This window comes from Nelumbo nucifera, chromosome 4 (genome assembly GCF_055504915.1).
Source record: "Nelumbo nucifera cultivar China Antique chromosome 4, China Antique-T2T, whole genome shotgun sequence".
Classification (NCBI taxonomy): domain Eukaryota; kingdom Viridiplantae; phylum Streptophyta; class Magnoliopsida; order Proteales; family Nelumbonaceae; genus Nelumbo; species Nelumbo nucifera.
The window spans coordinates 45,768,760-45,794,391 of record NC_142652.1 but is presented as its reverse complement, the minus strand read 5'-3'; the positions used below and the strand labels follow the sequence as shown (position 1 = coordinate 45,794,391).

Sequence of the window (25,632 nt, the reverse complement as noted above, 5' to 3'; positions counted from 1 at the left end):
CAACCTCGCCCTATACAACCCCCATTGCAACCCTATGAATCCAAAAGCTTGTTCCCCCAAACTCATATCGTAGACTTCATTGTGCCACCCATCTCGCCATGTCCCCTCACTTAGTTTCCTACATTGCCATCTTAGTGTCCCAAATCAATTCCTGGGATCATAACTTCATTGCTCCTCACTCATCTTTACTTAACTTGATTTCTCTAGTCCTTACTTCGCAGCCATACACCTAGCTCATAGAGACCTGGTGGCAACCCATCGCATCGAATCCATCATAGTATGATCCATTGCCTCACCAACCTATAGCACATTATACCCAGCCCCCATCTCATTGTAGTCTGCTTGACCTCCCATCTTGCAACTCCTCGCTCCTTAACACATCTCATCGTAGTCCACTCAACCAACCTATAGCATAGTTGCAGTCTCTATCACAACCAGGCAACTATGTCTATCTTCTCACTACAATAATGCTCTTCTCATAAGCTTTACCATTGCATCACAACTCGACCTTGCAAACCTTACCAATGACCTCTGAATTCTTCAACCCCTACCTCACAACTTCGCCTTGTCACCTTGCCTTGCTCAACCTCAGCTGTGCTGAATCACATCACACTCGATCTCAAGCCTATCGGCCTCGATACTCAGTGTCTTCATTTTCAAAGTTACCAATCAAGGTCCTACACCCCCTAGAATTCCAAACCTACTATGAGGCCCACTTCATCAAGAGAACCAACCTATGATTCATTGTGTTATTCCTCATTAATTGCACCAAAATCTTTTCTAACCCCGGATCCAATGTCTTGACCAAACCGCATCACCTCATTGCATCAAACGAGAATCTCTTTAAAATCCCTTAATGACCCTCGCCCTCTCCTAACTTACTCCTATTCCCAGAGCTACTTCAAAATACCCAAGGCTACCCCCTTAGGAACAAAAGACCATCCCTAGGAACATCTACCATCCATCTTAGGGACAACTCCTCTCTCTCCATTCACTTGCAACGGTCTCCCAAAACTCCAGTCCTCACAGCTAGATAGCCAACCTCCTTGCACCCTTATGCACCCTAACTGCATATCCCAGCCTTTTCCAAATTCCATTCCTAAAGTTTTGATCACTTGAAATTTCCAAAATATCCTCACTCTTCTCCTTCACTACTAAAACTAGCATGGACCCACCTATATGGCTCCTTTTTCCCTTCAATCTTTTTAAAGTACCCTAGTTGGTCCTCACTTGAATCCTATAAATAGAGGAGTTAGGGGACCCTTCAATAGGGACTAGGAAAAGGAAGAAGGGGCATTGAAAAACCATCAAAAGAAGACCCCCCCTTAAGTAGAGAACCCGTTAGAGATCTTTCCTGTTCTCTTTCATCACTATGCTTTCCCTCCCCTATTATCCTATGTATAAAATTTCACCTATTAAACACCTCCATGTCTTCAATTCTATAACATAAAGAATCTTTTCACTTCCATCAAAGAGCTCCCTTGAATTGAAGGTAACAATAGGAGCAATAGAGCATTGCCTTTTTTCTTCTTTCTACTTCACTACGAGGATTGCTTGGGGTAGGATGTAGAGACTAAAACCTATAGTCTTTTCTCACTATGAGGGATTTAGAACCAAAAATAAAATGTTGAAGAGGGGGGACTCAAGGCCACCAATCAACTAGATTTTAAGTTGATTCAGTGGTGAGGTTAAAGGAGCTTAAGCACCCCCATGACACGAATAGTTTTAGTTTATTGATGTTGTTGTTCTTTCAGTTGTTTCATTCATTTGTATAATTCTTTGGTTTGTTTTTTTATATAGTAAGGGAGATATATATAGGGGTTCACAAGAATGTGCCTAGTCCCTTCCTCCTTTCATCCTTAGAACTAGAAACCCCTAGTGAAGTAGGCTAGTGGTGGAGTCACTATCAAATCAAGTTCTTATCTTCTTTATGGGAGACTCATAACTCCTAACGTGGTGAGTGGCAAATCCAAAACCCAAGTGGGCATCTTCCTGATGTTCACAATCACATCAAGAAAACTTATGATGATTGATAAGATTTTTCATCAAGCTAGAAATCCTCAAATTTATCAATTAGGCATTGGGCCTTAGGCATTGAGACTTTGTACATAGAGCACAGAGCTCATTGAAGAGTTGGACCTTTGTATATGGAATATAGAGATCATTGATGTACTGGGGCTTTTTGTGCAATGCTTAGTGTTACCATCGAGTCAAAATCCTCTAGAGATACTTGGTCTTTTGTGCGATTTTAGGTCTTTGGGGATGGAGTTGAATAGATATAATAAAAATGACGATAAAGGAAAATATATATTTCATTGGTATGATCAATTGAATACAAAGCTCCCTGGTTACATTGCTTTCTTGTTGAAAGAAAAAAGGGGGGAAATCTTTTCTAATTACAATATTCATCATTTTAAAAGACAACAATCTATTATTATTGTATGGGAATGGCAACTTGATATGTAATGTTATGCATAATACATTTTTAATTATTTTTCATTTAATGTTTCATCTTGCTATTTTTATATAGTATCATATAGTGTATACACTACTTCTCATGGATTTGCTTTTTGTATAATGAAAAAGGACCTTGCCAATTAGTAGGTGTGAACTTCATTAAGGTTTTCCTTGTGTAACATGGGCTGCCACCTTAAGGACCATGCATGTTTCCCTCTTTGAACTCTCTTATTGTTATCATTTTATTGTATTAGGTTGCGAGTCTATTTATATTGGAGTTAGTTTAGTAGACTTATTTCCATTTTCTTGTATAAAAGGTCTAGTTGACAATACATTGCCTCCTCCTAAAGTCAGTTTCATTCTCCTTTCTTATTGACATCTATACCTTGGTTGGCAAAATTTGTATCTCAAATAGGGGACTATTTTCTACCCATACACTAAACTAAAATTAGGGGTAAAACTTTCTTTTCTTTTTATTGTTTTGTATGCTTATAATGTCTTTGAAAGCTTGCCCACCCAATTGGTTTGATTTTCCTTTGGTTTTATATGCCTATAGCATATTGTTGAATTCCATAGCCTAGCCCCATAATGACATAGGAGTCCTATGACTTCATTATTATTAAAAGAAAAAGTATTACCTACTACTGTCCTCATTGGCACTCCAAACCTATGGATGAAGTTCTATTTGATGAAGTTGGCTACATTGCTATTAGTCTCCTTTTTTTTAAAGGAATTGCCTCTACACACTTTGTAAAATAGATTGTGGGTACCATAAAATCCAATAGTATCTCCTTGATGAAGGCTTGATTTTTCAGTTAGATCCATCCTCTAAGTGTAAAAGGGCTAGAGTGTTATTACATTGAATGATTGGGTAGATTGGTGAACAAGAGGTACAAGAGTTTTGCTACACCTTAACTAGGATTACCTCAAATTAGGGCTGTTCATAACTAGATCCAAACCGACCAAACCGACCAACCCGGTCCGATCCAACCCGAGTTGGTCGGTTTTTCTTCATCACCGGTCGGTTTCGAGTTACAAAAAAACATAAACCGATGGTTCGGTTCAGCTTCAGTTTTCATGTGTGAAAATCGAAACCGAACCGACCCGAACCGACTTAGATATATATTATATATATATGATATATTTCAGTTTTACTATATATATTTGTGGAAATATATATATATATATAAACTTTATTTCAGAAATATACATATTATATAAAAAATTTCTGATATATAAAATATCAGTTTTAAACCATCAAATCATTTTTAATTTCCAGGCATCCAGCCTTTGCTTTCTTAGACTTGAATCCTTTACCGTTCACATCGAGAGAATCATTCACAAAACCGACCCAAACCGATTCAAACCGACCAGGTCGGTTTTACTTAGTACTGTATCGGTTTCGATTTCATTTCTAGGTAAACCGACTAAGTCGGGTCGATTGGAAAAACGCCAGTAAACCAACCCAACCCAACCCCCTACCTCAAATTGAAAGAATTGCTACAAATGTCGGTTCTTGTTGAACCACACTACCATGGGCATATAAGCAGCACTGCTAATCACTACTGCTACAAATCATATTTATACTAGTAGTTAGAGGGTGGGACAGAAGGGGTTTGTATCAACTAGACTGTTTCTAGTGCCTTATCATTATCTACAGTCCTATACACAAACTAGGCCTTCCAATAGCTTCCTCAATTTGTAATAGTCCATAAGGTTTTGTGCTACGGACCGGTGAAAGTTATAGAAAATTAGGGTTCCTATCACCAATAAGTTTCCTCATGGTGAGGACAACCTCTTTCATCGATAAGGGAATGGGGTTGGGATTCTTAAGTCCAAGCTCACATGTGAACCTTGTGGTGATGTCCCTAATCCTCGACCACCACGACCTCCTCTAGAAAATCACCCTCTCCATGAGTCCACTATGTATGTCTCTTTCCTCTATTGCCCCACCCCTGCTCCAAAGGTCTTTTTATTAAGGACACTAACCCTGTGAGTGCATTCAAAAACTCTCTAAACTTGAGGTCTCCATCTATGGAGTAGGGACCCATTGTGTCTTCAAACTTAGATGTTCTTCGGTACTCCCTAATTTTCCATCATACAACTATTTTGCTAGTAGCGACTGATATCCTAGCGAATAGGTTTTTTGTGTGATACTAATAGGGTATGGCCTCTAATAGATTAGATGCTAATTGGGTTTTCCTCTTGGGATGAGGGGTTGTAGGAAATCCATCAGTTCTTCTTTAGTATAAGTGTTGAATGCAGCCTCTCCACTATCCCGGTGTCACTGTTCAGCTTATATTTACTACTCTTGGCAATAGCAGCTGGTGCGACACCGATGATTGTGGTTCCCCTAAAGTAGATCAAATTGTTGCCTTCAAAATTGGTTGAAATCGAATAGATTCTATGATTTGTTGTCATGCTAGTGGAACTATCCACTCTCCCGACACACGATTGTTGTTTCGATTTCTATGCTACAAAATTGTTTTGTTGCCATTGAAATAGTTAATTGTATTTCTACTCCATCCAATCTCTACATTCACACTGTTGCTCATCCATCTTATTGAAGTAGTCCTCTAGATCGTATGTCTATCCTACCGGACTGGCCTAATTATTATCTAGATGCTCCTTATTATCTATTGTTGGTATGTTTACCTTTGATGTTAGAGGATCTAGTTCGGTTGGGTCTTTTGGCAACAATGGTGGTTGAATTTCACCCAACCTGGTTGGTTGTACTTTGTGTGGTGGAATTTTCTCCTTTGAACAATACTATAACTAGAGGTTCTTATTGTATGTTGATTGGATGAGGATGCTTTATAGGTCTTGAAATAGAGAGAATAACACTGCTAAGGTTGGGAAAGGTTAGGTTAGAAGAGAATTGGAAACTCTGAAGAATTGCTAAGTCAAGAAGAAGATAAAGGTCCCTAAAAACTGAAAAAAGGAAAAACCTCCACTTAGGCTCTAGTTCCCCTACTTATAGAAGTAGGGAAGCAAGCTACATGCATGAGAATGCACATTTCAGAATATTCTTGGCCTTAACCGGCATGCGGGAGGCAGATCCCAACTTTCTTTCCTCAGTGGAACGTGTCTGAAGGGACTATAGGGTTATTGTTAGACCACATTTCTTTTATTGTTTTCCTAAAGCAGAGTTTGTTGCTAATGTTTCATGGCTGAGGTAGTACGACATTCAAACCAATTGAGTAAATATTTACAAAGTTGGTTTTCAAACACTCATCTTAATACATATAGGAGGAAAGCAGTATTTGATGTGGGAGACTATATTTGGGCCATTTTGATAGAGGAACGCCCACCGGTTGGGCAATGTGGAAAACCAAGGAAGGTTGGACCATACGAGATAGTTGAAGTCATCGATGAGAATGTTTACAAACTAAAGCTACCCAGCCATATACATACACGATGTTTTCAATGTCGAACACTTGGTACCATATGTTGACGATTAGTTAGATGATGATTTGAATCCAAGGACGAATCTTCCCAACCCATGGAGGATGATGCAGTACAGGAGAAGACCAATAAGTTCTATGCAAGTTGGGACCACTCCAAAACACATAAGAAGCTCAGATAACGTCATTAATCCAACCGAGTAATCAATTACCAAGATAGCGCCAGCACGGAATTTCCATTTTAGTTTGAATTTACCAAGCTGTCAGCATAGGACTTCTATTCTAATTCATAATTACCAAATTAGCATCAGATTATGATATCCGGATTTTTGTTCAATTAGGACTTTCTTTTTGAAAAGTTTTAGTATGTTTCTATTATGGAGTGTTTTCATAGATTAGGAAGTTTTCTTATAGGAGCCATAAGGGTGTATGTAAGAGTAGGTAGGGGAAAACTAAGAGAGTTTTTTTTATATTGAATTTTCTCTTAATTATTCAGTGAAGAATTCTTCCTCCTAGTAGTTTGACTAAAGTTCTATTTTTGAAACTTTTCTCAACGTGTTTCATTTTCGTACTACACCAATGACTGATAATAGGTAAGAATTTTGATGCATGTTCTTTAATTAGTGTGATAAATATACAAAATTCCCCATTTTTTATTTATTAAACTATTTATTTTTTCATAAGATGAATATAACATTTTTTTACAAAGATTTTGCACTTTTTTCTAATTAATTTTTATATTTCTAAATATTTTATCATCTTCTTTATGATTTTTGATGCATGAGTCAACCCACTGAAACTGGATGGTTACGTTGACGTAGTGACCCTGAAATCGGAGGTAAAGTGTCTCCATTTTCAGGTTGTTTCTTAAAACATTATGAAAAAGAAACATTCAAGCTTGTCTTGTACTCCATCTAGAGTTTTAGAGCGTTTTACAAACTTTAATGACTAATTTGGGTTGTGTTTGGTTGCATTGCCACATCTACTTGCAACAAGACAATTGTTTCTTCAATACAACACTTGGTACCACTGTTGTTTCTTCAGAATCCTCAAATTAGGTGTTTTTACTATTTGTGGATTAACTGATTATCTAATATGACATGACAAGACAATTTCTTAAAAATTTGCATCAACGAATCTAAAGCGTTGCAAGTAGAAGTGGCAATGATACCAAACACAACCTTGATAGCCCACACCAAGATTGACCATCAATTTGGTATGGCGTTAAACCATAATTGGCTAGATTCTCAGCTAGATGTCTAAATCAGCAATTGTTGAGAATTTGCTGCTTCTAGAGCAAAAAAAGTTGTGCATGAACACAGAATTTAGAACTTCAATTCCTTTGGAACAAGTGAACATTCTACATAATTTATTCTTTTTGGACACGCACGGGGGATAAAAATTAAGACCAAAGTGTAAAAATCAATACATCTTCACTCTTTTTGGAGGAACTAGAACTTATATTTCTAGAGAAGAAACAGTAAAAACTGAACAAAAAAAAAAAAAAAACATATACATGTACACTTGGGACAAAAAGATTAAATGTATTTCACCTGTATTTTGTTTTTTTTTTTCTGTAAATGTATTCCAACCATTAATGCTTGCTTATATAAATTAGTTTACTGCACTGCACAGCCTCCTTATCTCCCCCAAGGAGCCTGTGAGAGGATTGATATCGCCCATCTTTATCATGGCAGATGCAAAATCTGATTTAAAAGTATTAGGGCTCTTGCTATATTCAGTGACAATGCTGTCTGTGGATCCTCCGCTGAAGAGAACTTGATCAGAATGAAGGAGACCCTTTCTCTGGATCAGATTCTTGAAGTAGTTATTGTCAAAAGAGTTGGGTGTGACCAAATCGAGAGGGGCCAAATTGCCATCCCCTGAGGCGTCAGTAGGACAACGACGTTTCCTTGTGCTTGCAAAGCCAGCATCAATGTCACTAGAATTATCATATATCCGGCCTCGGAATGTCAGGCAGCTTGCTTGTCCTATGGTGTGAGAACCTGAGAGGGCAACCATATCTCTTGCACTGAGACCCTTCTTAGCAAACTGGCCGATAAGTGTGTCAAGGCTTGCTGTAAAGCTCGGAAGGTCGCTGTTAGCTAGGTCTGGGCTTGCAGTGGTGGAGTCTCTTCTTCCAAGCTTCACTGTCCACGATGGGCCTCCCACCTGAATTAATTTTCAGAAATATATATGAATGACTGAATCTAGATCATCGTTTAGTAGTGATTACTCATTCAAACGTCCTTACGGGAGAAAATTATTGTAAAGATAAAGAGCATAATTTTAGTACTCACAGCGATAGATGCATCCCGTGCGGCAACAGCAAGGATGTCTGCACATGAGACAACACCGGGACAGATGCTCTCCACCTGAGATTTCGCCCTGTCTATGACTTGATAACCTCTTGCTGAGTTTTGATTAGGGAGAGCATTCTTCTCGCTTCTGATTGAAGAAGAATCGTCAAGTAAAATTGATGCATCGCAACCCTGGAAAATGGTCATCACAAGGTCAGAGAAATTAAGAACTTACCATGCTTAATTGGGAGAATAAAGAAAGAACGTAAGGGAACAATATATCACAAGTACCTGAACAAAGCAGTCGTGGAAATGAAGGCGAATGAGTGATGCAGCCATTCGCCTCTCCGTTGAGACAGCGGATCGGATGACAGTTCTGATGGTGTTAAGTGCACTCGGACACGAATTATCATAGAAGGTAGGCGTCAACTGTGCTTGAGTTGGTGTGATTGGCCATACCAAAAACATGGTAACAACAATACAACATAGGGAGAATCCCGAAGCTCTTCTTGAACCCATATCTTCCAACCCAATCTTTCTCTCTCTCTCTGAAGAAGCAAGAGATGGCACAAATGAAAGTACTGGAGAAATAGTAGGCAAATGCTTCGTCTCAAGCAGTTAATGAATGTATAGAAACGATATACAAAACAAGAACGCAATGCAATGAGCAAGAACAAATGCAAAGCTCATTTTATAGGCAGAGCATGCACGTAGTAGTTTTTCAGGGTGGCTGATGACCTGGTCTGGAGTCGGCTAACGCGTTATTACTTATTATCAAAGGTTGTTGAATTTCTTTTGCATGACTCATTCAGCCATTCTCTTAACTTACCCTCATTAATTAGTGATCATGTAACTCAACACCGATGTGAGACGATCTCAATTTGTGTCTCTTCTTTCTCATATTTGTTTCTTAAAATTTAAGTTCAAGTTCAGAATTAATATATTAGAATTGACAAGTTTGGAAAGTCAAAAAGCCAAAAACGTGTATTCAACGCTGACAGCTGCGCAAGACGGTGCCGTTTTATTGGTGGAAAGAGAGGACGTGGAAGATCCACCCATCAGTGGCATGAGATGAGATCTTCTGCCAACAAAACATTTTCCAAACCTGGCCATTTGATCCCTTCCCCTGTTTGACCAGTGCTCTGTAGGCTGTGTTTGATTCGAAACTCTGACGGTGCAAATAAATTTTAAATTTTAATTTATTTTGTGTAATTGCATTACAAATGAAGTAAATTAAGACAAGAATAAAGTAAAACCTAAAATAAAATTAAATAAGAATTTAGATTTCTTTCATTTGCACTCCCTATTAATGAAAATAAAATGGCACTGCAACCAAATGCAGGAAAACCCAAAATTCTGGGGATGGGGGATGGGGGATGGGTGGGGTGGAATTTATCCACCCTGCACTGGGCCGACCCAGATCCATCCTGACTATAGTATATAATTCTTAATGTATATTATATTATATTTATATAATACGTATAATATTAAATTAATAAATATATTATATTATATTATATTGCATATATTACAAAATATAATATAGTTTTAGGTAAATTAAAAAAATAAAAAAAATACATTTATAAGTAGGAATGACTGGAATAGGGGCCCGCCAGGGTGAATTCGGGGATCTCTATTTTCCAAGAAAGGAAGATGGGGTGAGAATGGGGCAACTATTTGAATCAAGGTAGAGAATTAGACATCACATCTCCTCCTCACAAGGGGCCACCCCACAACGCTCTATAATACATCCTCGCTGTATATTCGGAATATCTCTCCATAATAATACCAAAACTGATGATATCATCAATACATGTCCAGGATGTGATGTGGGGCATTGTGGGGAGGAGATGTGAACTCAGAGAATTATAGCTTTATAGGGCATGCAAAACCCGGCTTCGAACGCCCAACCCTGTGTTGCCGGGCAAGTAAAAATCCCTGTTAAATTAGCTTATCTGGAACCCCTTAAAGTAGCTGAAACAGCTTTAGCTCCAGCTAAGCCCTTCATAAAATGCACCAGATCAATGCCGATGGTAGCATGTTGGGCTAAACCATTCATAGTATGTCATGTCAAGGCTTAAAGAGTGGTGTACATCGTACAAATCCTCATGAGAACCGGACATTACCGAATTAATCACGTATGCCACGTCATCCCGAAGTCTGGATCCACATGTATATATGTGACATTGTGTATGTATCTTGCTTAACCAGTATTAATATCTATAAAACTGTTGACGATTGGGACTCGAATGAGCCCTGCATTAAACGACAGAAAGACAAAAATGTGGTTGGCAAGCCTAGGCTTAGCTATCCATCAAAAGTCAAAAGTCAAATTAACGTTGGTTTAGAGTTTGTGACGACGTCTCACAATAATTCTGCAGGTGGGTGGGTGACGCACTGGTTTGAGTCGCTTTCTAAAAAGGGTACACTCGTTTGAGGGTAAGTGTCTGCGAGTCCCTTGACAAAGACGTGAAAGATAAACATCAATCAATGGATAATCTTTTGGGTCATGTATTGTCTTTATAAATTTGCATTAATTATTATTATTATTACTAGATTAATTTGTATTATTTTTGTGAATTTTTATTATATTTTAAATTATTTGTAAAAAGAGCCTTAAGACATTTACATTTGTGAACAACAAAGTATTACTTTTCGTTTATGAATTGTTAATTAAATAAATATGCATTATTTCATATGGATTTTAAATTAAAAATACTCTTAAAATTAATAATGTTTTATTCATTTTAAATAGAATCTAAATTTTAATAATGAATTTTAAATTAATAACTTTTGTTATCTTTAGTATTTATATTATTTTAATTATTTTTTTTTGTGGATTTTAAAGTTTATTAATTATTAATTTCATTAATTTCTCTATTCTTCCATTGGTTTCATAGATGAAATGGCAGATTTTGGTAGGGTAAATTTCTTAAACTACCCTTATGGTTTAACTAATTGACTAAGTGTATTCTTACGTTTTGAAAATTGACTAACACTACCCCTACTATTTCTGACAATTGTCTAAGTCTTACCAATGTCGTTAAACATGGATGAAAATTCTAAAATGTCCATTTTACCCTTTAACTCAAACATTTGATTGATCAATAAAATTACCTTTTTATCCCTCATTTTACCATTTAACTCATTGTAGCTGCCGCCAATCTCTACTCGAAGGAAACAGTACAACATCAGTTGTCGTCGATCTCTAGAAGCATACTTGCTGGCATTGGAGCCAATTTGCCTTGCGGTCTAAACCCAAAATCTCTCGCCAAAATACCAAGAAACTCATCCATGATCTATCAGTTTCTTTCAGCTTCCCCAAATCTTGGCGCAATTGAGATGGGAGGGGAGGATCCAAATGAGACATTTCGATTCTCAGAGTGCTAATAAGGGTGAAGCAAGGTGGGGGATTTATGCAACGCCGTTCGATCTCAAGTGATGTGATTTGTGATGAAGGTAGAACAAGAAAAGGTGGACCAGAGATTGAGGATGCATCCGGCGAGCCTAGCCCCCTTGCTTCAGTTGACGAGTCAAAAATTCAGGATGCAGCTAGCGATTGAAGGAGTTGTACTATAAGCTAATGGACCAAAGATCGAGGATACAGCCAACGAGCCCAACCCCCTTGCTTTTGTTGATGCACCAAAGATTGAGGATGCAACCGATGAGCCCATCCCCCTTTCTTTAGACGTCGACTACTGCTATTACCTGAAAATCGGAAATGAGGAGAAAAATGAACCAAATCTTAGATCTTAGTATCTATCAGATCTCGGGAGATGCCGGTCTGGCCCCTTTCTTTCTCTCTCTCCTTCTCCTTCTTCTTCCCCTTGTTCTCTCTCCCCTGTTTCATCACCGTCGTTAGCAGCAGACCCCTCCAGCCCCACCCTTCTCTCTCTCTCCCTTCTTCTTCCCCTTCGTTCTCTCTCCCCTGTCGATCTGTTTCATCTCCTTTAACTTTGATCACAGTAAGGGGATGAGGCCTCTATGTCTGTGGATGAACTCGGAGAAAGACACTGATACAGAAGTCGATCGATGTTGCAGAGAGACGATGACATCACTATAACATGGTTGAAGCTCATTTCCAAGGATTCATCAACCCATGAACCACCCCTACCATAAATCAAACATACGAGGGTCGGGGGGAAGATTTCAGCTAATTGTTGTCACTGCCCTCAACCTTCGGGTACAGTGCAGCAGTTGACTAAGATGGAGATGACTGTAGGAAGATAAAGGGAAGAGAGAGAGGTTAGAGGAGGAAGGGGGTGTCGGGTCGAGAGGAAAGGGACGAGGGTAAAATTAGGTTTCAAAAAATTTTAAGCATTACATGGTATCACATATGTACGGATTTTGACGAAATATTAACGGATGCTAACCATAAAGTTAGAACTAGACAATTGTCAGGGCGCTGGTCAATTTTCAAACTTCAAACAATAAGGATTCATTTAATTGAATCAATTATCACAACGATAGTTTAACAAATTTACCCATTTTGGTATCACTGGGGAAGGGCTAGCTTTTGTATGAGTGTTGGGAAGTTAGATGGTAATAGTAGCAATAGGGTTGTTCACGGATCGGGTTGGGTTGGTTTACTGCTATTTTTCTAACCGATCCGACCTGATCGAGTTGCCTGAAAATGAAACCGAAATCGACCTTGTCTTAGGCAAAACCGACCTTATCGGTTTGGGTCGATTTGAGTGCTTAAATTGAGGGGCTAAGGGAGTAAGGGCGAACCAAGTTAGAAGTTACTAAGAAAAGAGAAAGTCAAATTGTGTTAGAAAAAGAAGATTAAAATTTGGAATTTTTAAGAAGGCTTTTAATCTAAATAAAAAAGGCACTTACTTGTAATTACCTATTTGGTGTAAAGGACCTTAGATAATAAGGAAAGAACAATGACAAGAACCTGAACAAAACAATCATGGAAATGAAGGCGAATGAGTGATGCAGCCATTCGCCTCTCCGCTGAGACAGCGGATCGGATGACAGTTCTGATGGTGTTAAGTGCAGTCGGACACGATTTACCATAGAAGGTAGGCGTCAACTGTGCTTGAGTTGGTGTGGTTGGCCATACCAAAAACATGGTAACAACAATACAAGCTAGGGAGAATCCTGAAGCTCTTCTTGAGCCCATATCTACTAACCCAATCTCTCTCTATCTTCTATCTGGGCACAAGTAATCCAAGAATGTTTTCTTTTTTCTGAAACCGCTAAGCTAATACGTTAGAGAACTTAGAACAACCATAAAACGAGAATGCGATGAGAAAGAATAAAGAGCAAAGGTCCTTTTATAATTATAGGAAGGGCATGCACGTGATAGTTGTGGTGGTCATCAGGACTGCAGCTAGTCGGCTAACGCGTTTTCAAATGATGTTGAATTTCTTTCCCATAACCGATTCAACCAGTAATTCTCTTTACTCAGCCTCTTTAATTATTTAACTCAACGCTTCATACAAATTCAATGGAGATGTGGGACTAGTCTCTCTCTGTCTCTCTATTCCTTAAATCTAACTTTATCTCCCTGTCTCCATTCATTTCCTGATGCATTAATAATTGAAATTTTAAGGTTTTGATTTAATAAAGTCGAACTGTCAAAAGCCAAATACGTGTATTCAACACTGACAGGCGACAGCTATGTAATTTGGTGGCTGTGATAGTAGGTAGCCATGTGTGTTACCATGAGTCCTGATTCCACACATCGCATATATCATGTTGGAAGGTTTTAGGGACAGATTTTAGTATGAATAGATCCCGGCTTAATAATTATAAGGCCTTTCGAGATCAGTTGGGCTCTCCTGCCAATGAATTTATAAGTTTCAACACCCTTTCCAATAACATAATCTCAGACTATACATCTTAACATGATATTGGGGCCCACTATAAAATTGGGACCTGTGCATGTATGAAGTGAGTTTGGATCTCTTGCAAATAGAATACATTTCATATATCTCACATCTCATATATGGTAAGTCTCATTTTTACGGTAGGTCGTAGTTTCATGGTGAAATATGTGATGTCAGATCATAATGGTAGGGTGTTCGAGCGTATTCTATTGGCAGGAGATCCTAACTCATATAGAGTCATGAAGAAGCGTGTTGGAACGTATATTATTGGTAGGAAATCCGACTTGATCAAATTTGGGATTACAAAATTGTATCCCAATATAGAGTCGACAGTTTCTTTCTCTTTTTTTCATTATATTGTTTCTATCATGGTTTTTAAAATTAAATCGGTCGGGAGTTCGATTATCGATTCGAATGATTGACCCATTTTAATAAAAAATAAAAAAAATATTAAAAATTTAAAAAATGGTCAAAATCGTTCGAACGGTTCAAACAATTAACCGGCCAGTTCAACGATTTGCTGACCAAAATCAATGATTTTAGAGAAATAAACGATTTTGAGGAAAAAATGGAACCGGTCCTGACTGGTTCCCAGTTTTTCTGGTCCAATCATCTGGTCCAGTCCGGTTTTAACCATGGTTTCTATTTTGATTTGAGCAGGACCAGACCCTGTTCAAGATATATGTTATAATTCAGTAGATGTACAAATCCTCATGGGAAACTGGACATTTCTGGATCAGTCACGTATGCCACGTTAGCCTGACGTCTGGATCCAAATGTATATATCTGACGTGGTGTATCTTGATGACCTGCAGTATTACGTGCGTCTTATAAAACCATAAGGCTTAGCTAAAAAGAGTACAAAAATGTAAAATCTTGTATTTTGTATTATTTTATATATATATATATATATATATCCTACATGTTTGTATTTGTATTCGTACCAAACTGAGCGTAAACGATTGAAACTCAAATGTGAGTTGCATGTGAAACACGGAATGCTAACCACACAAGCACTGATGCACCGCGTGCATTAGACGAGAAAGATAACTGAAACTAATGTCTTGAGCCGTTGAGCGAAATGTTAATAATAAATCCAATAAGAAGATGACTAGTCAAACTCTGACCTCCTGTTATCAAGCAAAAGCCTTAATTGTGTTTTGGAAAGAGAAAAGTCAAGTATTGTTTGTTTCATGAATTCATGACGTCTTAAAATACAGCAGGTGAGGTGATGCACTTATTTGAGTCTTTGACGAAGACGTTAAAAGAAAACGTCAGGTCAATATTGATGGGATGGGACTCTCGGTTAATATTATATCTATATAAAGTAGCGGGGCGCATGCCATGTCCAATTGGATGAAAGAAAAGGATCAAAGGATATATTAATTTATGTAACTGAAATAGTTATATTTAATTATAGGTTCAAATTATATTTTTTCAAAATAATTTTCTAAAAATACAATACATAATATGGTTAGTAAATGGAAAAAGTAATTTTCAATATTACACAATTTTTCAACTTCCAAAAAAGTACATTACATCATCTCTAATTTTCAACTTTTTCTTCTCTCTCTCTTCCATCCATTTCTTTGGAATCAATGGTAGCAATTAGACCAATTAGACCTGTTCACACGCTGGGCTTCGGGCTTAATTTTACATTGTATCAGGCTCGGGCTTATTGAAATTTTGGCAAAAGTCAAGCCCAAACCTGGCCCATGAACAGGTCTAGTAGCAACCAATTTCGCTTCTACACTTTCCCCAAGCCACCAAATCAAAGCATTGTTTTTAAAAATGGACCGGACTGGACGGTCGGATCGGAAAAACCGGGAATCGGTCACATGACTGATTCCGTTTTCCTCTAAAACCGCTTTTTTCCTCAAAACCGTTGATTTTGGTCAGAAAACCGCTGAACCGGCCAGTTAATCGTTCGATCCGTTCGAACGGTTTTGACCGTTTTACAATTTTTTAATTTTTTTTTTATTTTTTACTAGAATGAACCGATCATTCGGGTCAAACGGTCGGACCATTCAAACCGATTCATTTTTAAAAACCATAAACCAGAGACCACACGTTAGCGCATGAGTGATGGAACGATGAGGTTGGAGTGCTGAAGAGCATGAAACCTCTGCCGTGGAAGAAAGTTACGAGAGGGACATCGGGGTAGGGAGATCTGGAGAATGTGGGCTGAATCGGGTTTGCCAAATGCCTTCATTACTATTCCTCAAAATCAAAAGAAAAATAAAGAATCCATTCTTTTATCCAAAATTGATCCAATTTTAGCGAAGACTATACATTTGTAGGCCTTGATTTTTCTCAAAGAAAAATTTTACACATACTTCTAGTAGTATTAAATCAAATGATAAAAGCTTTTTTTATATCGTACTAATGGGTTTGTTATAACTAATAAATTAATGAATAAATAATAAATAAAACGTATCAAGCCATTGCATATGTGACAAGGAAGCTAAGAGATAGGGTAATACGGAAGCCCGGATCATCTTTTTGAAATTTTTAATTATCCAAACATTGATCAACCACGTGATCTCATTGTATTTACATCATTCAATGCATCTAAAACCCAATAAGCCACAAGGTTGTATTTGATTCTCATAGGTGCCCAGACTATCCGGTATATAATAGACCGGATAATGTTCAACAAATTTAGGCTTTAACTGGTAACAAACAGACCAAATGGTGTTTTACAGGCATGGCAACCATCCAGTATTACAAAGATTAATGGTTGGTTATAGTTTTGAATTACCAATTGTGGTTGCAAATATCTATCACTCTGATGATAAAATAGTATTTATACTCTCAAATTTATCTAAAACCCAATAGACCACAAGGCTTTATATGATTCTCACAACTATATAGGCCATCCGGTATAGTGGAGGCCAGTGATGTTTTACAGACTTAGAAACCATCTGGCATTACACAGGCCAAATTGTTGCTTACAATTTTGAATCGTCGATTATTGTTACAATCATCAATTACACAAGTGATTTAACACACTCAAATTCCTTTAATACCAAACAGACCACATGGTTGTATATAATTCTCATAGATGCACAGATAGTGTACTACATAAAGACTTAAAAACCATCCAACATTGAAAAGACTGGATGGTTGCTTGTAATTTTGGAACATCATTTATAGTTTCAAACATCTATCCACTAGATGATTTAGTTGTAATTACACCATTAAATGCACCTAGAACCCATTAAACCACAAGATTCTATATAATTCTCACAAGTGTATAGACCATCTGATATAGTGGAGACCAGATGGTGTTTTACAGATTAGAAACCAACTAATATTACATAGGTCGAATGGTGTTTCACAATATCAATCTAGTGAGCGAGGAAGCTCCATCTTTCCCGATCGTTTGAGATGAACAGTGTACGCTTTCATGAACTCATGAGACGAAACATCCTTCATTGTTCTACCAGTCTCCATGATTACAACAACATGTAAAGTTGTGAGATAGTGATTAACTTCTATGGTTTTTACTCTCTATGAAGTGTAGAAGGAATTCTTGTAGGAGATTTTACTCTTAAACAAGTGACAAATCTAGCGGAAATTAAGTTCATTATTTCTTCTTCAAAATAAACCAACTTCAGACTCAAGCCAGCCACAATTCCAAAGAGCTCGAGCCATGGATACCTAAAAGTCGTGGTTATAGGTACTACGGACAAATTGCTTTTAACCATGGACAAAATGACAATGACTAAAGTTCAACTTTTAGCCATGAACAGGAAGATGTTTGTTGCTATATCCCAACTTTTAGCTATGGTTTTTATGTCGGTAGCTAAAGTATAGTAGCTATCCTATAGTGTAAATGGTTATCCTATAAAATAAAATGTCAAACTAACTTGAATTATTGAATTTATAGAGATAAAAAAAAAAGAAGAAAAAGAAAGAATTGGTAGAAGTGGGTAGTGGGTAATGGGTAACGGTGCAATCTACCAACCAGTAATGAATAAATGAAGAAATGTAGAAATAAATAGAAAGAGTATAAAAGAATTTTCATTGAAGTTTGCCATAAAAAGCATTGAAGTCTGACTATATGTAAAAACTTTTGTGATTTAATAAACTTTCAACTTCATCTTGATGGAATTGTCAGACATTGTTGAAATGGTTTTCTTATTATCTTGACCTTGCTTTCAGATGAAATGAGCAAGAATAAGAGCAAAATTGAGTATCATCCAGACATAGAAAAGAAAAAAGAGAGTGAGAGAGAGAACCAACACTATTCTTCTTCCAAAGCTTCAAAGCGTCCATCTTAATAATGCAAAAACAAAGAAAAAGAAAAAACCACATACAGATATCATAATGAAAAAGAACAATAAGAATATAAAGAAAAAAAAGCTATGTGTACCTCACTTGTATCAAAACATCCATCACCAGTGGCAACTCAAATTGAAACTTGACATCATCACTAGAGAGGTCTCATTGCAATCCACATGAAGTAGGGGAGGAGCAAGTTAGAGTTTAGCTAAAAACCCTCTAGGCAAGGGAGAAGACTCTTCCCACTCTCAACTTGAGCCCAAGAATTTTTCATAGTAGAAAACCAAGAGCCCTTACCAATGAATGCTCTGTAGAAGTCTTACTTTCAAAGATGGAACTAGGATAGAGCTTACGAACCTCAGTGTGGGAGAAAAGGGAGTCTCTTAAGAAAAAGAGACATAGAGAGAGAGAGAGATTATTGTGCCATTCCCAAGGGACACAAGTTTCCACGACAAACGTATAAAGATGTTACTATGCCATTCCAAATGTTAAATTTTCAACATTTTTATTGTATACACACACATGTTCCCCCTTCTCTCCTTTCTCCTATACCCCATCCGCTTGCTTTCTCATTCAGTATTTCCCTTGATTCCATTCATCATGCTGAAGCCTCTCAATAATTATGTGTAAATCCATTTTTTTGTTATTTAACAACAAAATTTCAATAATTATTGGAGATTAAACTACTGTTATTTAACTTTTAAATTTTATTTATTGTACCTATTGGATTTATTGTTATTTTTGTTATAAATTTATTTTTAGTTCTCATGTATTTTATTTATCATTTAATGATTAAAATTTATTATATATTCAACTATTATTGGGGATTACACTAAAAACATTTTTTATAAACTTATTTTCAATAATTGTGTATTTTTGTTGTAAATTTTCAATAATTATTGGAGATTAAATTGTTATTATTTATTAGAGATTAGACCATTAATTTAGCTAAAATTAGGAGTGTTCATGGGTTGGTTTTGGCCAACCAAACCGACTTGGTTGATTGGTTCAAAAGATTAAAACTTAAAATGTTAAATTTAAAAAACTATTGTGATATTATTAAAGACTAAGGAATATAGGAATTTTCTAATTTTCCCATATTAAAAAATATATTTAAAATATAAAATATTAATAAATAACTATGGTCAAGTTGGTTCGATTTTGGTCGGTTTATGAATGGCCAAACCGAAACTGACTTGACATGGTCAGGTTGGTAAATTGCTGAACTGAAGTTGACAAAAAATACTAGAAGACCAACCAACTTGGGTTGAATTGAGTCGAGTTGGTTGGTTTGGCCAGTTTCATCGATTTAATGAATAACCCTAATTGAAATTAATTATTATTATTTTTGTGTTACAAAAAAATATTAATAGTATATAAAATAAAAATAATTATTAATTATTTAAAAAATAAAAATATAAAACAATTATTATTTAGCTTTCTTTTCACATAACCAGGCATCATATGCCTTTGTTTAACATTTCTATGCTTTTCTCAAATTGATGATAAACAAATATTGATTACTCTCTTAAAAACCCTAAAACAACCTCTTTGAGGGTGTTTGATTTCGTTTACGTTTATTCGTGTTATATCTGTGTGATTGCAAAACTAATAAATACAATTAATGAGAGACAACTACCCATTTTAAGAAGCTACAAAATGATATTTACTGACACGAGAGAGGCGCACAAAAACCAAAGTTTGCTTTTACAAACATGGATTAAACGGAATGCCATTGGCTTAGCTAAAAAGTGGAACAAAGGAATATTCGTTGACTAGTTGCCACGTTTCTTTTGAAAACCAACAACAGCTAGCTTTTATTCTCTTAAATGAACTTCACACTTCACACAGCCACCGCATCAAGTAGCTGTCAGTTTTGAACCGAGACATGGAAATAAAGTTATTAACACAGAGAAAGAGATCGTCCAACTGCACCGATGAATTCTATGAAGCGTTGAGGTGTTCATCAACTCACAGCCTAGTCAAATTGAATTTTGACTTGATGTTTGCTAGAAGTAAGTCCTTGTTACCTACAAGGCTACAAATCTTTTCTATTTTCATTCAATCTAATATCTTTGTTGTTTGTTCATGTTAATTCATCAAAAGTTATTATTTCCAAAACCATTAAGTCTCAAACAACCCACTCCCTCCCCCAAATACACAATACAAATATACATTGCATTCATACACACTAGGCAATTGGTTCAAGTCACTTTATCTTTCTATTACATATCTCTCTCTCGCTCTAGATAAGCTGCAATTTTGTCTTTTAATGCCTTATCCTCCTTGTTCGGTCTTTATTTATTTTTTTGCAGTATGACTAATGTTGGTTAAATCAGTTTTTGACAAGAAAAAAAAATGGAATTTGAATATAGTGCGGTTTTATGTTTTATGATTTGAATTTATTTGTTTATTTTATGTAAATGATTGGTGTTACATGCTGTTTCTTTTCATCCACATTTCAACACCAATCACCATGCTTCATTTTTTATTATTAAATGTTGTTGCATTACTTCATGCTAATGGCTTCTCTATCCAAAGTGAATTGGTTTCTATTTTGCCCTGCTTTTCAGAATATTGTAAACGTTTTACCCTGCTTTTTAGTATATGGACCTTTGGATATTGAAACCAAAATGAATTTTCCAATTGGACAAATTACAACTCCTATGATAGAAAAATCACAGAATCATCTGCTTATTGAAAACGACTGATTATTGAAGCCTCTTCTTTAACCTTGAAACAAGAAATTGAATTTAATCCTTAGAGAAAACATAACAAGAAATTACCCAAAGCGAGCAGGTTATGAGAGAAAAGAAAATTGTAGAGATACAAATGCATAAGAACGATTAAAAGAGACTATCCTATTTGCAGAAACTTGAACATTCATAGCACAACATCATGCATTTCGATGAGTCTAGTGTCGGTTTGAAAGATTTTAAGGAAATCGATTCAATAGCATTATCGATTCTAAAACCACCCAAATCTTTGCCTTTTCATATCAAAATAAATAAATAAATAAATGAATAAAAACAAGAATAAAAGAGGAGTTAGAAAATTGAGGAAGCTACGACTAGGATGTAACTGACCTGAATCGTATTTCGGCGTTAATTCAAACAATGCAATAGAGAGAACCAAAGCTTTCCTCGTTTAGGACCGTTCTCTTTGAATAGAAGTGACAACCGGGTGGATCACAACCATAGGATTTAGAGAGAGGTGGTGATGCTTCAGATGCATGTCCCTTCGAATCCAAGAGAAGGATGGTATGGCTAAGTTGCCACTGCAACTGAGGTCGCTACTCAACTGGTGTTAAAAACAAACCAAGGGACCAATTGGGTGTCTGGGAAATGCAGGGAGGAGAATAAATGTTAAGAAAGAGGAATTTGATAAGAAAAGTTGGGAAAGGAGGTGGGAATGGGAGAAAGAGGTTCGGTCGTTGCTGGTTGGATTCAATTTTGCCACTACTGGAAATATCGCCAAAGAGAAAACCTTGTTTCATTGTTCGTTCAATCGTTAGAGGGAGCAATGGAACCCTAAGTCTTTGAAGAAATTTCTGAAATCTTCAAATGAGAACCCGACACTTTCAACCAACGGTTTTGTCCAAATCTGGTCCACAATATATATGGACCATTTCTATTTGCATCAGTTCAAGTCCATACCATCATTTGCACCATCCAATCTGTTCATAACACCTTCGGTTTGGATGGGTCCAACCCAAAACCGGTCCATTGATACCCCTAAACAAGACGAAAGCTCAGGTGGAGAGCATTTGTCCTAGTGTTGTCTCATGTGCAGACATCCTTGTTGTTGCCACACGGGATGCATCTGTCGATGCGAGTACTAAAATTATGCTCTTCTTTTGAAAGAACGATAATAGTGGAACACAAGAAGAAATAGAGAGGAGAGAATGATGAGTTGAATTGTAGATGTTGAGCTTCTCATTAGTGCATGTATTTATAGTACAAGAGTTAGAGTTCGATTAGGGGAGTGGTTGCACCCTCCTAATCATAAAACAGTAATTTGAGATAATACAAATCCTTTGTGATAATACAAATCCTAGAGCCTTCTCTAGATTAGTTTGGGTTAATCCTTATCCCTTAGTGTTGGATCTCTATCCAACTTCTTTTCCTTAACACATCCCCTCAAACTTGACGTTGATGAAGAAACATTAAGTTTGCTGCGGAGAAGCGCATGGTGAGAAGATGAGAGACCCTTGGTAAATATATCAGCAATTTGATCCTCAATATAAAGATGATGAACAAGAATCTGGCCAGACATCACCCATTCCCTAATGAAGTGGAAATCAATCTCCACATGTTTGGTACGTCCATGATAAATGGGGTTGGCGGCTAGGTATTCGGCACTGATGTTGTCACAAAACAATGTAGGGGTGAAGAGAGAGAAACACCAAGTTCTTTGAGGAAGGACTTTAACCATGCTATCTTCGAAACAACCTCAACAAGTTCTTGAAATTCAGATTCAGTTTTGGATCATGCAACTGTAGCTTGTTTGTGGGTCCTCCAAGAGATCAAGTTTGGGACAAAATACACTGCATACCCTCTAGTAGATTTTCTATCATTCAGACATCTTGCCCAATCCACATCACTGAAGGCTGAAAGTGTGAGATGAACAGCTGGTTGAAAATGAAGTCGCATGTCAATCATTCCTTTTAGATATTGAAGAATTTCTTTTAATAAATTTCCAATGTGTGTCAGTGGGGTTCCGGGGGAATTGACATGCACGATTAGTTGCGAATGCAATATCAGGCTGAGTCAATGTGGCATATTGAAGTGCTTCCACAATGATTCAATACTCAGAAGGGTCAAATAAGAGAGTGCCATCGAATTTGGAAAGCTTCTCATTGAGAGAAACTGGTGTAGAAATGGGATTTACTCCATCTAGATTACATTGGTAGAAAAGATCATAAATGTACTTGTGTTGGGAAAGCATGAGCCCAAGAAAGTAATGAAGAGTACCGAGATCTTGGATAGCAAAAGCATCACCTAGTGTGGAGACTAACTGAGAAAGGAGCTGAGAGTCATTGGAGGTGACTATAGTATCATCAAAATATACTAAAAAGAAGATGATGGCACTTTTTGACTTGTAGATGAAGAGAGAGGAGTCGGCATTAGAAGAAGTAAAACCAAGCTTAAGTAAATGTTGACTTTACTTCCGAAATCAAGCACGAGGTGCTTGTTTCAACCCATAAAGAACTTTCTGCAATCGACAAACATGATTGGAAAAATAAGGATGCTCGAAGCCTTTAGGTTGTTGAAGATAGATTTCCTCTTATAAATCACCATGGAGAAAAGAATTTGAGACATCCATTTGTTTGATTTTCCAACTAAATGTGGAGCAAGAGATAGAACAAGCCAAGTGGTAACCGGCTTAGCCACCGGACTAAAGGTCTCCCCAACATCAATACCAGGCTATTGTGAATAACCTTTCATGGCTAAATGTGCTTTGCATCGCCAAATGGAACCATTAGGGTTAGTATTAAGATGGTACACCCACTTGCTACTGATCACATTCATGTCAGGCTGAAAGGGGACTAGTGTCCATGTGTGGTTTTTGAGGAGAGCATCAAACTCAGAGCTCATTGCCTCTCTCCATTTTGGATATTTGGAAGCTTGATTGAAACTAGTAGGCTCAATGATGGAGGTATTTAGCTGAGAGACAAAGGTTGCAGGAAGCGGGTGCGAGTTGAGAGATGAGCATTGGCACGACTATTGGTAGTTTGAGAGCGGGTCACCATTGGATGGGTGCGGTGTGGCGGCATAGGTTGAGTAGTACGTAGCAAAGAATCAACCGTGTGCACACGCTACTGAATGGGACAAGCATCAAAGGAGGATTATGGAGCTGATGCAGTTTGTGACAAGAGTTGTGATGGAGAAGGTGATGGCAGCTGTTCTGGAGGAGAAGACTGTTGGAGAAGATGGGGTCACTGTAACTTTGGAGGAGAAGCTCTGAGGCGCGTCTGAAGACACTGTCTTTAGAACGTTATTTGCCCCCACTCAGTTTTATTGAGTTTGCTGTTGGGTTATAGGCAAATTCGTTCCTAAGATACAACAAAGCCTTGGACGAGAATCTGCAACCAGCAAAGTTGAAGAGTCTCCAAAGAAACATTCTGTGAGACTGTAGCAGACCGGACTGAGAGAGAGAGAGAGAGTGAATTTCGAAATTGTGTGTTTTGGAGTCTGATTCATGCTCCTTAAATAATTTGTTAAGAGGTATGAAGAAAAGGTACGTGCTGGTTTAGAGAAGGCACCTTAAACAGTCACAATTTCAAACATTGTGACTGTTTAAAAAGTAGTTAACAGTTGGTGACTGTTAACTTTGAATTGTGCCTCTTGATCACACCCGATCGAGTCGTGACCGTTGATCTCATCAATGGTGATCAACGGTGATAAACGCACCAAAACCAGACGCGAAGTGCGAGCAAAGTGCGCCTCTAAAGCGCCTCATTGCGCCGCACACACACATGTGCGCGGTATTGAATCCCCATACTCTCCTCTACTAATTCTAAAGAGTGTAAATCAACACCTATTGAAATACTGAAAACAAAAATTATAATTTTCCATTGTGGGACAAGTTCAAAACTGGGTTTTGTAAGAGAAAAACAGATTTTTTCAATCAAGTGTACAGGTGCAATTTCTCATGTAATTGATCAATCAAACCCATTGGATTTAATCTCTCATGAGATTAAAATCCAACAATCCCCCACATTGATTGATCAATTACATAGTTCTCTCTCAATCCAAACTACTATGACACAATTATGCATACAAAAGGTGTTTATCAACTTAAACCTCTTGTTAGTATAGTTATCTCAGAGCCTTGTCAAAGTTATTGGTGGTAAGACCTTAAACCAATTACTCTCAAGACAGACCGGAGACACCTATACACACAAAAATGTCCAGTCTCTGCAAGAGTTTCAAGTTTTGCTCAGCACTGTTATGGCCATGTGCTTCTTTCCTGGTTTCATGAACAATCCCGAGAGCAAACCCAAACCCTCATGAGAAGCGACACCACTTCTATGTTCACATAGGTGAAGTTCCACTATGTGCTCCGTTATTTGACACATTTCAGAACTTCATTAAGAGTTTATCTCAACCTCTCATCATAACGGACAGCATTGCTTATGTTGTGATGGGAAATTTCTCAATGTCAGTGCTAACAGTCACATTGTTGTAACTTGTTGTTACCCATTAAACCCAATACTGATGGTTTTCAGTTCAGGTTGGGTTACCATTACAGGTGACTAAGTAAAGGGTTTTAATCTCATCTCTTTGGTTGTCATTCTTACCAATTCTCTGGCCAAGCCCTTCGTAAGAGGATCAACCAAGATTT

General features: G+C 37.3%; 1 protein-coding gene across 2 annotated transcripts; it reads right to left on the bottom strand.

Annotated features, from left to right (window-relative positions):
• Positions 1–7,275: 7,275 nt before the first annotated feature.
• Positions 7,276–13,407, bottom strand: LOC104606997 (lignin-forming anionic peroxidase-like). 2 transcript variants are annotated; one of them, XM_019199378.2, is made up of 3 exons: positions 13,062–13,407; positions 8,162–8,353; positions 7,276–8,033 (listed from the first exon to the last, which is right to left on the bottom strand). In XM_019199378.2, the coding sequence occupies exons 1-3, from the start codon at positions 13,287–13,289 to the stop codon at positions 7,476–7,478; spliced, it is 978 nt and encodes a 325-aa protein (XP_019054923.1). In that variant the 5' UTR covers positions 13,290–13,407; the 3' UTR covers positions 7,276–7,475. The 2 variants fall into 2 exon arrangements, with proteins under 2 accessions (XP_019054923.1, XP_010270788.1); XM_010272486.3 differs by lacking the exon at positions 13,062–13,407 and adding an exon at positions 8,453–8,830.
• Between the last annotated feature and the right edge of the window lie 12,225 nt (positions 13,408–25,632).

Coding starts and splice junctions, on each gene's coding strand:
- LOC104606997 (XM_019199378.2), bottom strand. CDS start 13,289: ATGGGCTCAAGAAGAGCTTCAGGATTCTCCCTAGCTTGTATTGTTGTT. Junction 8,354..13,061: donor TCCATGATTGTTTTGTTCAG/GTTCTTGTCATT, acceptor ACCATTTTCCAG/GGTTGCGATGCATCAATTTT. Junction 8,034..8,161: donor CACGGGATGCATCTATCGCT/GTGAGTACTAAA, acceptor AAATTAATTCAG/GTGGGAGGCCCATCGTGGAC.